Source organism: Rhinopithecus bieti, unplaced genomic scaffold (assembly GCF_001698545.2).
Source record: "Rhinopithecus bieti isolate Rb0 unplaced genomic scaffold, ASM169854v2 scaffold_14826, whole genome shotgun sequence".
NCBI classification, from domain to species: domain Eukaryota; kingdom Metazoa; phylum Chordata; class Mammalia; order Primates; family Cercopithecidae; genus Rhinopithecus; species Rhinopithecus bieti.
In genome coordinates, this window is record NW_016808328.1 from 2,491,228 (window position 1) to 2,505,177 (window position 13,950).

Genomic DNA, 13,950 nt, shown 5'->3' on the forward strand with positions numbered 1-13,950 from the left:
TGATTGTCCTTTGTCTATTCAAAAAGTAATTCATGCTGCTTCGAAAGTCCAAAAGTTATGGAAATAAATATTGTCAAAACAAAAGTTCTCAAAAAATCCATCCTTGAGTATAGACCTCTGAATTTTTTTTTAATTAAAAAAAATTTTTTTTCTCCGTCACTCAGGCTGAAGTGCAGTGGCACGATCTCAGCTCACTGCAACCTCTGCCTCCCGGATACAAGCGATCCTCATCCTCCCACCTTAACCTCCCAAGTAGTTGGGATTATACCCATGTGCCACAACACCCAGCTTATTTTTTGTATTTTTAATAGAGTTTTAATAGGTTTTGCCATGTTGGCCAGGCTGGTCTCCAACTCCTGACCTCAAATGATCCACCAGCCTCAGCCTCCCAAAGTGCTGGGATTACGGGCATGAGCCACTGTGCCTGGCCTGACCTCTGGACTTTTAATAATTTTATACATGTATCTGTTTTTCTGGCCATAGGCTCCAAAACTTTCAGCAGAGTATCCCAGGAGTCTGAGGCCCCCAAAGAGGTTAAGAACCACCACCCAAGACTGTTGAGTGCTTGGGAGGAGAAAATGCCCCCCCCTTTTTTTTTTTTTTATTTTTTCTGATTTCTCCCTCCCCTGGCAAACTACATAAAGCTCTGCACACAGCAGACACTTAGTGTCTGTAGGGCTGAGCAGAATCCAAATGACGCAGACAGAATCATAATAGCAGCTGTTACTTACTGAGCCCTTTGTGCCCAATGCCATGCCAGGCTCTTTATATGCCTTATTTCCTCCACTCAAAAACTCTTAGAAGAAAGGACAATTATTCCCATTTCACACATAAGGAAACTGTGGCTCAGAGAGGCTAAGTCATCTGGCCAAGGCCACACAGCTAGCAAATGGCACAGCCAGGATTTGAACCCGGGTCTGTCAGACTTGAGCCTGGGGCCAGTACTCCTAATCACCATGTTCACTGCCTCCTGGATGACATACACCAGAATCTGGTCCATGCCTCCTTCTGGAGTATTCCGCCATGACCACCTCCTTCCCCATCAGCCTTCTCAGAGCCAGGGCGTCGGCTCCCTGGGGATGCTCTCTTGCTTGCTCAGACTCAATACATGCCCTGTGGTTCTTGACAACTGGCTTTCAGCCTCCCTCCCAATAGGACTGGGGGAGGCCCTTTCTGATGGGGATGGAGGACAGGAATGGGTTGACTCTGGGAGGTAAGGGGAAGCACAGCAGCCAAACCCTCCTTGGTCACCTCCACTGCCAAGCAACTGGATGCCATCGCCATGCTGTGGCCAGCAGCACTGGTCAGGAGGGCCTCTGCTGCTTGCAGGACAAAGGTGCATGCCCCTGCCTGGCATTCCCAGCTCTCCATGGATTGGCCTCACTTCCAGCTCCCTGCTCCCTAGATGCCAGCTCACAGGACTTACTGATCCAGGGGTTTCAGACACACTTCATTATTTCCTGCCTCCATGCTTTTGTTCATGTTGTGCTCTCTACCTGGAGTACTCTCTCCTCTTTCTTTTTGTGACCAGATCAAATGCCATCCCCTCTGTGAAGACCACCTGGATTGCTCCAGGGGAGACCTGTACCCTCTCCTCAGGCTCCCACAGTCCTGAGTCCACACCCACTCTTATGACCTTGATGTCTGTTCTGGCTTTTCTACCTTGTACCAGGGTTCCCAGATACGCATGCCCACAGCCCCCTGCCACTCCTTTCTGGAACACTCTGCTGCCCATGAGGGCTTAGTTTACCCTCTTCCCCAGGAAGACCGAGTCTGTGTCTGTCTTGTTCATGCTGAATCTCAGGGCCTGGCACACAGTGGGTGCCCAATAAGTGCTTACTGAACACATAATAGCATTACTACGTGTCCTGAATGTCTTTGAGAATTTGATGAAAATTATGAATCTGCTCCTTGGAAAAGTGTTCCTGTGTGTGCATACTCCCATATTTCACATATAATTTTGGGGTATTCACAGGCTCTTGGAAGCTCTAGGGGTCTTTAGACCCCAAATTATAAGCCCTTGCTTTAGAATGTTGCCTCTGGAGTACTTATATGAAGGTGATATACAGTAGATGCTTAATAAACACTTACTGAATATACATTCAGTGTAGATTTACTGGGTGCCAGGCCTTGTTCTGGGCACTTTATAGTTTTTGATCCAATGAATCCTCCTAACAACCCTACCAGGTAAGTGCCACTATTAGGCTGATAACTTATGAAACTGTCAATATTTAACTGTTTCTGACCTACAGAAATAGCAATTTCATTTGGTACAATCCCATACAATGCCTGTTTTTCAGATGAGGAAACTGTCATAAAAAAGGTTAAATGAGTTGAGTGGGACACGGTGGCTCAAGCTCATAATCCCAGTCCTTTGGGAGGCTGAGGCAGGAGGATTCCCTGAGCCCAGAAGTTCGAGACTGGCCTGGGTAACATGGCAGAAACCCATGTCTATGAAAAATAAATAAGTTAGCCAGGCATGGTGGTGTAGGCTTGTGATCCCAGCTACTCAGGAGGCTGAGGCATGAGGATTGATTGAGCCCACGAGGTAGAGGCTGCAGTGAGCCGTGTTTGTGCCACTGCATTCCAGTCTGGGTGACAAAGCGAGACCCTGGTATACACACACACACACACACACACACACACACACACACACACACGAGGTTAAATGATATCAACACAGCTAATAGATGGCAGAAGTGGGGTTTGAACCCGGGCCGGCTACAGAGTCTCCACTTGTTACCCTCAGGCTGCGCTTCTTCCAGGTACTTCCCCAGTCTGCCTCTTGGAATAGAAGGTGAATGAGTGCCTGGTGGCCAGAGCCTCCAACAAGCTTGACTCTCAGGAGGGGCACTTGCTGAACCAAGGTCGGGTGAGGACCTCTGTAGGCAAAGGCTACAGAAAATCCTGGGCTGTTGTTTGGACGATTTACGGTTGTCGGCTACTGCCTGCTGCCCTGCCCTCAAATGCGAAATTCACGATGAGGGAAGAGGAACCAGTGTGCAGAGTTCTGGGTCTGAATTCTGGCACTGCTGCTAATTCTGGTCACAAATCAGCTGCTTTGTGAGTCTGAAGCCAGGATCAACCACTGTGTTGATCCAGCTGTGTGTCCTTGAACAAGTTACTTAACCTCTGCGTCTTACTTTTTTCACCTACCCAATGGGTATAACAAACAATACCTACCTCCTAAGGGGGTTGCAAGGATTAAACGAGAGTATCAAGGAAAGTGCTGAATAATTGTAAACTGTTGCAAAGAAGAGCTGGCTATTATTAAATATTATTCCAAAGCACTTTGACGTCCCTTAATTCGTTGAATCCTCACAATTCCATGACAAAAGTATCGTTCTTGCTACTTCCCATATAAAGATGTCAAGGCTCAGAGAGGTTTGATGGCTTTCCTGAGGTCACCCAGCTGGCCAGTGGCAGAGTAGGGATGAGAAACCAGGTCAGGCCCTCCGGCTCCACATCCAGGCATCACAGACGTTGGTACTCACTCAGCACCTGCTGGATGATGGAAACCATGGGGCCATGTGGGTGATTACAGGCCAGTCACATGGATCTCTGGGCCTCAGCTTCCTCCTCTGTCCTGACCACGCAGGGTGGCTGGGTGGATATGGGATCACAGGGCTGGCAGTGCTTTGAACAGAACAAAGTTCTACTCAGATCTAACGTTAGAGCTTAGGATGGAGGGAGGGGCATCTTAGGCCTTAAAATGTGCTGATCTAGGAACAAACCCTGGGGTCTATTTTAAAAATAGACCTCACCTGTTTCCCTATTACTGACTCACGCACCACATAGCAATGCTCCCCAACGGCTCCAGGCGACAGAGCATGGGAGCCTATCCCATTCCAGCTCAGTAGAATGGAGCCAGCACAGGATGCCAGCTCTGCAGCCAGACAGCTGGAGTTCATACTCCTGCCCCTTCCCTGAGCAGCTGTACAACCTCTGTGCCTCAGTTTCCCCATATTCAAAGTGAGAAATTATAAGGATCAAATGAATAAGTACATGTAAAGCCTTGAAACAATTCTTGGCACACAGAATGCACGCAGTATGTCTAGCCACATCTATGATCATGGTTTCATTACTTGGGGCAATAAGAGGGGATGACATAATTTATAATCTTTTCTTTTTTTTTTTGTTTGAGAAGGAGTCTTGCTCTGTTCCCCAGGCTGGAGTGCAGTGATACTATCTTGGCTCACTGCAACCTTTACCTCCCACGTTCAAGCAATTCTCCTGCTTCAGCCTCCTGAGTAGCTGGGACTATAGGCACCCGCCACCATGCCCCACTAATTTTTGTATTTTTAATAGAGATGGGTTTCAGCATGTTGGCCAGGCTGGTCTTGAATTCCTGACCTCAGGTGATCCACCCGCCCCGGCCTCCCAAAATGCTGGGATTATAGGCGTGAGCTACCGCACCCAGCCTTATTTTTCATTTTTAATTTTTTTCTTGAGACAGGGTCTCACTCTGTCACCCAGGCTGGAGTGCAGTGGTAAGATCACGGTTCACTGCAGTCTTGACCTCCTTGAACGATCCTCTCACCTCAGCCTCCTGAGTAGCTTGGGACTACAGGTGTGTGCCACCATGCCTGGCTAATTTTTACATTTTTTGTAGATATGGGGTTTTGCTATGTTGCCCAGGCTGGTCTCGAACTCCTGGACTCAAGTGATCCTCCCGCCTCAGCCTCCCAAAGTGCTGGGATTACAGGCATGAACCATGGCACCTGGCCTATGACCTTTATTTTTAATGTACAGGTGACTTTTATTTCTGTGTAGTTAAATGTGTCCATCTTTTTCTTAGGAGCTATCAATTGTTTTCATGTTTAGAAGGTCCTTTTCTATTTCCATATTGGTTAATAGTTGCCTAAATTATCTTCTGGAAATTTTAATGGCTTAACTATTTTTACATATACACCCCAAACTATTTTTTTTTTTTTTTTTTTTTTTTTTGAGATGGAGTTTCACTCTTGTTGCCTAGGCTGGAGTGAGCAATGGCATGATCTCGGTTCACTGCAACCTTCACCTCCCGGGTTCAAGTGATTCTCCTCTCTCAGCCTCTGAAGGAGCTGGGATTACAGGCATGCACCACCATGCCTGGCTAATTTTCTATTTTTAGTACAGATGGAGTTTCACCACGTTGGTAGGGCTGGTCTTGAACTCCTGACCTCAGGTGATCCGCCCGTCTTGGCCTCCCAAAGTGCTAGGATTACAAGGGTGAGCCACTGCACCTGGCCCCAAACTATTTATTTATTTATTTTTTTGAGACGGCGTTTCGCTCTTGTTGCCCAGGCTGGAGTGCAATGGCGCCATCTCGGCTCACTGCAATCTCCGCCTCCCGGGTTCAAGCCATTCTTCTGCCTCAGCCTTCCGAGTGGCTGGGATTATAGGCATGCACCACCACGCCCGGCTAATTTTGTATTTTTAGTAGAGATGGGGTTTCTCCATGCTGGTCAGACTGGTTTTGAACTCCCGACCTCAGGTGATCCACCTGTCTTGGCCTCCCAAAGTGCTGGGATTACAGGCATGAGCCACCATGCCTGGCCAGCCCCAAACTATTTTTAAGCCCAGGAACTTTTACTTCAAATTATGTCTTACCCAGAGGCTTTGTACCTGGAGCTCCTAGACTCTGCTCATGCTTACGTACCCTCATCCAATCCTGCAGCAAATCTAGTGGCTCTGCTTTTGAAATATGTCGGAATCCAACCACTTTCCACTATCTTCTCCCTGCCACTTGGTCTGGCCACCATCATATCTTCCCTGGATTGTTCCAACAGCCACCACACTGGTCTCCCTGCATCAGCCCCTTCGGTCCTTTCTCCAAAGAGCAGCCAGAGAAGTCCCACCAAGACCGTAACTTGGAGAATGTCAGCCCTCTGCTCAGAACCTTCCAGCAGCTCCCCATTTCACTCAAGGAAAAGCCAAGGCTTTGCTGAGCCTGATGAGAATCTGCATGTTGGACTCCCTCAAAGCTTCCATTCCTCTCTTTGCTCTGCTCCAGTCACACTGGCCTCTGCTGTTTCTGAAACCTACCAGGAAGCTCCAGCCTCAGGACCTTTGCATTGGCTGTTCTCTCTTCCCGGAATGCTTTTCCCTCAGATACCTCTGAGTAGCTCACTCCCCCAGCTCCTTTGTATCTTTGTGCAACTAAAACCCTGTCAGTGAGGCCAACCCAAGCTGTCCTATTTAAAAACGCCACCCTGGCCGGGCGCGGTGGCTCAAGCCTGTAATCCCAGCACTTTGGGAGGCCGAGACGGGCGGATCACGAGGTCAGGAGATCGAGACCATCCTGGCTAACACGGTGAAACCCCATCTCTACTAAAAAAATACAAAAAACTAGCCGGGCGAGGTGGCGGGCGCCTGTAGTCCCAGCTACTCGGGAGGCTGAGGCAGGAGAATGGCGTAAACTCGGGAGGTGGAGCTTGCAGTGAGCTGAGATCCGGCCACTGCACTCCAGCCCGGACGACAGAGCGAGATTTCGTCTCAAAAAAAAAAAAAAAAAAAAAACGCCACCCTGATCCCCACAACTCTCGGTCCATTACCTGTTCCACTTTGTCTTTTTCCTATAGCACCTTCATCTTCAAATATACCATACGCTTTGCATTTATGACATGTATTTTTCTTTTCTTCTTTCTTTTTTTTTTTTTTTTTTGAGACAGGGTCTCATTCTGTCACCCAGGCTGGACTGTAGTGGTGCGACCTCGGCTCACTGCAACCTCGGCTCACTGCAACCTCCGCCTCCTGGGCTTACGCTATTCTCCCACCTCAACCTCCCAAGTAGCTGGGACTACAGGCACACACAACCACACCCAGCTAATTTTTGTACTTTTTTGGTAGAGACAGGCTTTCATCATGTTTCCCAGGCTGGTCTTGAACTCCTGTGTTCAAGCGATCCACCTGCCTTGGCATCCCAAAGTGGTGGGATTACAGGTGTGAGCCACTGTGCCTAGCCTTATAACATGTATGTATGTATGTATTTATTTATTTAGAGACAGAGTTTTGCTCTGTCACCCAGGCTGGAGTGCAGTGGCACAATCTCTGCTCACTGCAGTCTCTGCCTCCCGGGTTCAATCAATTTACCTGCCTCAGCCTCCTGAGTAGCTGGGATTACAGGCACATACCACCATGCCTGGCTAAATTTTGTGTTTTTAGTAGAGACAGGGTTTCTCCATGTTGGCCAGGCTGGTCTCAAACTCCTGGCCTCAAGTGATCTGCCTGCCTCAGCCTCCCAAAGTGCTGGGATTACAGGTGTGAGCTACTGTGCCTGACCTTATGACATGTATTTTTTTATTCCCCATCCTTCCCACTAGAATATAAGTTTTTCAAAGGCCAGGATATTTGGTTTGGTTACTCGGGGATCCCCAGCACCTAGAACAGTGCCTGGCATATGTAGTAGGCCCACGACAGATGTGTGACAAGGGCAGGGATATGATGATGGGCCTCTGTACCCAGAGGCAGCCACCTGAGGAACCCCAGGGCATCCCACTGAGTGCAGTTTGAGAATGAATGTTGGACCCATTTAGAACTCCTTTTTGCTGAATGATCTGAAGTAAGGACTAAGCTTCTCACACCCCCTCAACTCTCTGATAACTGGTTTTGCCCAGGTCAAGTGGAGAGAGGAATCTATGATCTACTTTTCTCTCTGGTCCTTCAGGAGGGGACATCTGTGTGTGTGTGGCACATACATCCCCAGCCCTGGCCCAATGTAGGATGGGATGGTGGGAGAAATGAGGGCACTGGGTAAGGGGAAGAGGCCACCAGAGGAGCCACTGGGGAAGAACAGGGGTCTAGAGCCATAGAGTGAGAGGAAGAGAAGAAGGAAGAGGCTCCTGCTGCTTTTCTCACCTGGGTCAGAGCCCGGGGTCCTCATCAACTCATTCATTCAATTTGATTCATTTATTTATTCTGCAAATATGTCTAGTGCCTGCTATGTACTGGGCACCACACTGGTGCTGGGGAGACATGGTAAATGTCAGACACAATTCCAGGTATCCAGCGGCCCCCACTATCGTGGTGGTGAGATAAGAAACAGCCACCTCAATGCAGCCTGCAAGCACAGATGTGCCCCTGAACCCAGGATGGAGTGGGGTCAGGGAAGGCTGCTCGGAGGAGTCTGTGTATGGTGAGGCCTGAGGGATGAGTAAGAGCTACATGGGTAAAGGGAGAGGGGGAGAGCGCTTGAGGCAGAGGAAACAGCATTTGAGGCAGAGGGAACTGCACTTGCAAAGGCCTAGAGGTGAGAGTGACCTTAGTGCAACCAGGCAACCACTTGACATTGTCTGCCTGCAGCATGGCAGTAGGAGGTCCAAGATGGCTTAAGAGGTCACTGGGGAACCCACAGTAAAGGGCCCAAGGGTTCCAGCCTACTGGGGTGTGTACATACTGTGGCCACTGGTGTAGTGCTGCAGCTTGTCCGTGTACTCCGAGTCGGCACGCTCAAACCCCCGTCTTCTGGAACAAGAGCAAAGGGCTGGAGCCACCTGGAGGCGCCCAGGGAGCTGGGAGCCATAGTAGGTGATAGGGAGAGGGTGGGCAGACCCTAGAAGCCACACCCCTGCCAGAGGGCTCCCTGCCTGTCCCTTCTGGCCCCACTTGTCCCTTCCCACTCCTCCCACCTCAAGTCCAGGTTCACGTTTTCCCCAGTTCCCCCTCCAGCCAAGCCCTCTTCAAAAAGAAAAGTCATCTTCCAGACATGACATCTGGCCCCAGAAACCCCAGGGGCTTCTGTCCACCTGAAGTTGTGGTCCAGTCTATTCTGAAATGGGGAACTCCTTAAAGAGACTCTTTCTTTGCATTATACCCAGAAGTCAAGGAACTGGCCCCACTCTCTTGCCTTTGCTTGTGCTGTCCTAGCCATTTGGGAGGTCCCTCCCCGCTCCTCCTCCTAAGTCCTCCCCATCTTTCCAGCACCTCAGCCAGAGGGCCTGAACTCATGCAGAAAGCAGGACAATCTGTACACCCCTTCCACCAACCACTAAACTCCTAGCAGCCTGCAGTCTTTCTTGCCCATTGCATTAGTGTCTCAATGTGCCACCCCTTTCAATAGTGGGCTTGTCAGGGGCGATGCCTATCCCAAAGGGATGGATTGCACATGGTGGCCGCTTAGGTAGCGGGAGGCCACTTGAAGCTTTCCACTTCCTACCCATGTCTCTCCCTGCAATTGTAAGAAGGCCTCCTCAGTTCACCAGCACTGTAGAGGAATGACTGAATAGAGGGAGAGAAGCCATCTGGGACAGCCAGGCCCAGCCAAGCCTGGAGACCCCACCCACCTGTTACACACGATGGCGATGACAACCACAGCGATGAGGAAGACCAGGCCAGCGGCTGAGGAGCCGATGATGAGTGGTAACTTCTCCTGGATGCTTGTCTGGTACTCGGCTGAGGAGAAAGCATGGTAGGGCAGTCTCAGCCTGGCTGTGGGAGTCTTAATACCCCTGTCCCCTACCCCCTGCCATGCTGTTGGGTCTCCTGGGATCCCTAGGCTCTGTTCCTGCCCCTGACAGAGCACCTGTCACACGCCCATGCAGAAAAGGGGCTGTCACTGACTCACAGGTAACCCTGGACAAGTCCATGAACTGCTCCAGTCCTCAACTTCTCGTCCATAAAATGGGCATAATTTCTATATCTCAATGTTGATGTGAAAATCAACAATAATAACAGCTGACACACACACACAGGCAGTTAAAAGCACAGACTCTGGAGCCAGACTCCCTGGGTTTGAATCCCAACAGTGCCACTTACTATCTGTGTGATAGTAAGGCAAAGTGACTGTATGATAAGGCAAAGTGACTGTGTGATAAGGCAAAGTGACTTACCTCTTTGTGCCTCAGTTGCCTTATCTGTAAAATGGGGAGAATAATAGTTCCCATCTCAGGATTGTTGGGTAAAGCACTTAGAACAACACCTGGCACACAAGCAATCATTCAATCAATATTAACTATTCTTGTCCCTGAGTGTTTTACGTGTCACTCACTGTGCTAAGTATGTTACGTATCTCGGAACAGTCCTATGATTACCCCATTTTACAGAGGAGGAAACTGGGCTTAGTGAGGTCATGATGTGCCTGAGGTCACAAAGAAAGTAGCACCCCGGCCAGGCATTTGAACCCAGGTCTGCTTGACCCAAGGGTGGGAGTTGAAATGGGAGAACGCAGAAGATACACTTGGCATTAGCCTGGCTCTTGGAAACCATTCAATGCCATTAACACTATCATTGATTTACATTTTATTATATTTACTTCTCTTTTTTTTTTTTTTTGGAGTGTGAGTTTCACTCTTATCACTAGGCTGGAGTGCAATGGCACGATCTCGGCTCACTGCAACCTCTGCTTCCCAGGTTCAAGCCATTCTCCTGTCTCAGTCTCCCAAGTAGCTGGGACTACAGGTGCCTGCCATCACGCCCGGCTGATTCTGTAGTTGTAGTAGAGATAACGTTTCACCATATTGGCCAGGCTGGTCTCAAACCTCCTGACCTCAGATGATCCGCCTGCCTCGGCCTCCCATAATGCTGCGATTACAGATGTGAGCCATCACATCTAGCTATTTTTACTTCTCATCTGTCTCACTGACCAGAACAGGAACTTGTTGAGATCAGGAACACGCTCTGGGACCTTGGTGCCCACACTTGGCCTGGTAAGTGGCAGGGCCCCAGCCACATTTGTTGAATTAATAAAAGGATCTTGGGACAGTCTCTCAGTTCCCAGTCAGTGACACTCACCCAACATGGAAAAGGGCTTAGAGAGGTGAAAAAAGCTGCCACGAGGAACAGAAAGATTACAGAGGAGGTGAGTGCTGGAAGAGATGGTAGAACCATAGGGAGGATTTTTATAAGGCAAGAACTTAGGAGTCCAGGAGCCTCTGAAATGTTCAACCAGGCAAAGGCCAAGGCACGCCTAGTGGTTAGAGCAGATACTAAGAACGGATGGTGGAATCTGGTCAGATAGAGCCACCCTGGAGTTTGGCTGGCTGGTGAAAGGGATCTCAAACTCACAGCAATGACAAACTATGACTTACCTACCATCTGGTGAGTGATGATATGCCTGGGACCTAGTGCCAATCCTGTGCTAGGTCTCTCATTCTTAAACTAGTTTGATAATGATGGTGATAATGAGATCATTGTTATCACCCCCACTTATGAATGAGAAAGCTGAGGGTTGGAGAGGTAAGGTGACTTGTTTAGGCACATACAGTTAGGGCTAAATCAGAAATGGAATCCTCATTTCTTTGGTTTCAGAGCCCATAGTCTTTAAACTGTGCTGCTTCTAAAGATTATTAGAGCCGGAATGGTGCTTAGAAACCATGTAGTTCCGGCCGGGCACGGTGGCTCAAGCCTGTAATCCCAGCACTTTGGGAGGCCGAGACGGGCGGATCACGAGGTCAGGAGATCGAGACCATCCTGGCTAACACGGTGAAACCCCGTCTCTACTAAAAAAAATACAAAAAACTAGCCGGGTGAGGTGGCGGGCGCCTGTAGTCCCAGCTACTCGGGAGGCTGAGGCAGGAGAATGGCGTAAACCCAGGAGGCAGAGGTTGCAGTAAGCTGAGATCCGGCCACTGCACTCCAGTCTAGGCGACAGAGCGAGACTCTGTTTCAACAACAACAAAAAAAGAAACCATGTAGTTCCAGAGTGGGAAATGTAGCACACAGGCTATGATCTCCCATTCCCTTGCCTGAGGCAGACAATACTAATCTATACCAGAACTTCTTCCTGCTGAACTCAGATGCAGCTTCAGTATCCTTCTCAGTCCAATTGCAAGTCACTGGAGTTGTGTATGGATAAAATATGCTTACTCTCTCAGATTGAATGTGATGCTTTCATTTTATAGATGAGAAAAAATTGGACCAAGGAATGTGTGACTTGCTCAGAGTGGCTCTGGAAGTTAGGGCTGAGCTCCTCAAAGTCCTGGGAAAGGAAGTGGCCTGGCTGACACAATGGGAACACAAACAGGGCTTTTATATATGGTTGTGCACAAAGGTTCGAAATTAGGAGGGAGGGAGGGCTGACATCTAGAAGGGAGTGCCTTTTCTAATTTGCACAAAGGTGCTTCATGGGAATGTTGACCCTTGAGTTTGTTCTGTTTGTGGAGTCTGTGCCCTCCTTTTGCCCGCTGGACTCTGCTCACCTTCTGTCATGGTCTGGAAGTACATCTTGCCGCTGTAGCGCCCGTAGCCTGCCACGGTGCGTGCCCGCACCTGGAAGACATAGATGGCGCCGGCTTTGAGGCCCTGCACGGTGACCGTGTTGGTGGGGCTTTTTATGGCTGTGGCGTTGTACTCACTGAGCTCCTGCCGAGGAAAAGAGAAGAAAATTAGTGAGGTTGTGGCTCACAGTGGGTCCAGAGCCCACTGCCTGCTCCTGCCAGTTCTCCTGGGGGCAGTTCTGGCCACTGGATAAACATCTATGATTTCCAATTCTTCATCCCCTCCCTGTAATAGAATTATGCCTTTTGCCATGTTACTTTTCAACACTGCTCACAAAAGTAGGCAGAGTACATGTCTCTGTCTTATGGATGTTGAATTTGTCCACATGACTTGTGTTGGCCACTGGAATATTCTAGTGGACATGATGCAAACAGGTTTTACAGATCCCTGCCGATTTGTCTTGGCCTCTTGTGTTTTTGCCATGAGAGGAGCTTGCACTAGGCAACCACTGGCTCCAGAATGAGAAACAGGAGGAGACCATGACCCAGCTCTTAGGATGAAACAGGGTCACCCCTATTGAGCCACAGACATAAACCCATGGCCAAGAAAAATAGCCACTTGGTGTAAGGTGTTAGATTTTTGGGATTGTGTGTTTTGCAGTGTTATCTTAGGAAAAGCTGACTAATACACACATATTGAGTGGTTCCTATGTGCAGACCCTGAGGACTATGCTGTAAGTTCTTAGAGATCGAAGGGAGAGGGCCCCACTTCATTCACTTCTGCATTGCCTTCCCTGCCCTATGCCTTGATGAGTTAAGTGTAAGGGCCCTTGTTCAGCCTCAGCACACTTGGGTGAGTCAAGAACTAAGGTCCAGAAGGGAAAATGATGTTCAGGGTCACTATCAATTCATAGTTGCTTTGAGATTCAAAACCAGGCTGGATCGGTGGCTCATACCTGTAAACCCAGAACTCTGGGAGACCGTGGTGGGAGGATCACTTGAGCCCAGTGGTTTGAGACCAGTCTGGGCAACATACCAAGACCCTTTCTCTAAAAAAAAAATTAGCTGGGTGTGGAGATACATGCTTGTGGACCCAGCTACTTGGGAGGCTGAGGTTAAAGGATCACTTGAGCTTGGGAGGTCAAGGCCACACTGAGCCATGATTGTGCTACTGCACTCCAGCCTGGGCAACAGAGCAAAACCTTATCTAAAAAAAAAATACAACAATAACAAAAAATGAAACCAGAGTCTTGCATGGAGCCACCTCTAATGTCCATGCCTTTGGGTACCCCAAACCTAGTGTCTTCTCCTTTGAGAGATGAAGAACAGCAATACTGGCTTCCTGAGTGCTACCCAGGGTGATCCAAGGAGTCTAGGACAGGACAAAGATCCAGTTACTGCAGTGGGAGTGGAGATGTGGTTGGGTCGGATACAGATGATGCTCGTTTAGGCATCTGCCAGCCACCCGGCAAAACTTCCCCAAATATCCTCTTTGCACTAGGCTGGTACTGGGATTCTAAAGGGGGCTAAGGCACAGGCCCTGGCCTTGGAGAGCTCAGTCCGGAAAAGCGAGCAGTGTGAGAATCCCAACCCTTTGAAGATCATGAAGCTCTCTGAGAAAATTTTTTGTGATGAAAATCTGTGAACCCTTATCCAGAAGAAGGCACACCTAGTTGTACATGCCAGTCACATACACATCACGGAGTGCACGAAGCCCTTGAAAACCTTCCCCAAACAGTGGAGATTCAGTGTGTGCAACGTTATTACAGGCTTTATAGCATGGAGGTTAAGATCACAAGCTGGAGCCAGACTTCTT

The 13,950-nt window shown here is 49.0% G+C and overlaps 1 protein-coding gene across 3 annotated transcripts in view; it reads right to left on the reverse strand.

The window, feature by feature from the left end:
- EPHB2 (EPH receptor B2) overlaps positions 1–13,950 on the reverse strand; it is a 135,071-nt gene that overhangs the window by 10,935 nt on the left and 110,186 nt on the right. For 2 of the 3 annotated variants that reach the window (XM_017886555.1, XM_017886554.1), the window contains exons 6-8: positions 12,117–12,279; positions 9,264–9,372; positions 8,378–8,442 (exon numbers count right to left, since the gene is read on the reverse strand). In XM_017886555.1, the coding sequence (XP_017742044.1) occupies positions 8,378–8,442; positions 9,264–9,372; positions 12,117–12,279 (337 nt within the window). Of the gene's footprint in view, positions 1–8,377; positions 8,446–9,263; positions 9,373–12,116; positions 12,280–13,950 lie in introns of all 3 variants that reach the window. The other variant, XM_017886553.1, reaches the window with a different exon arrangement.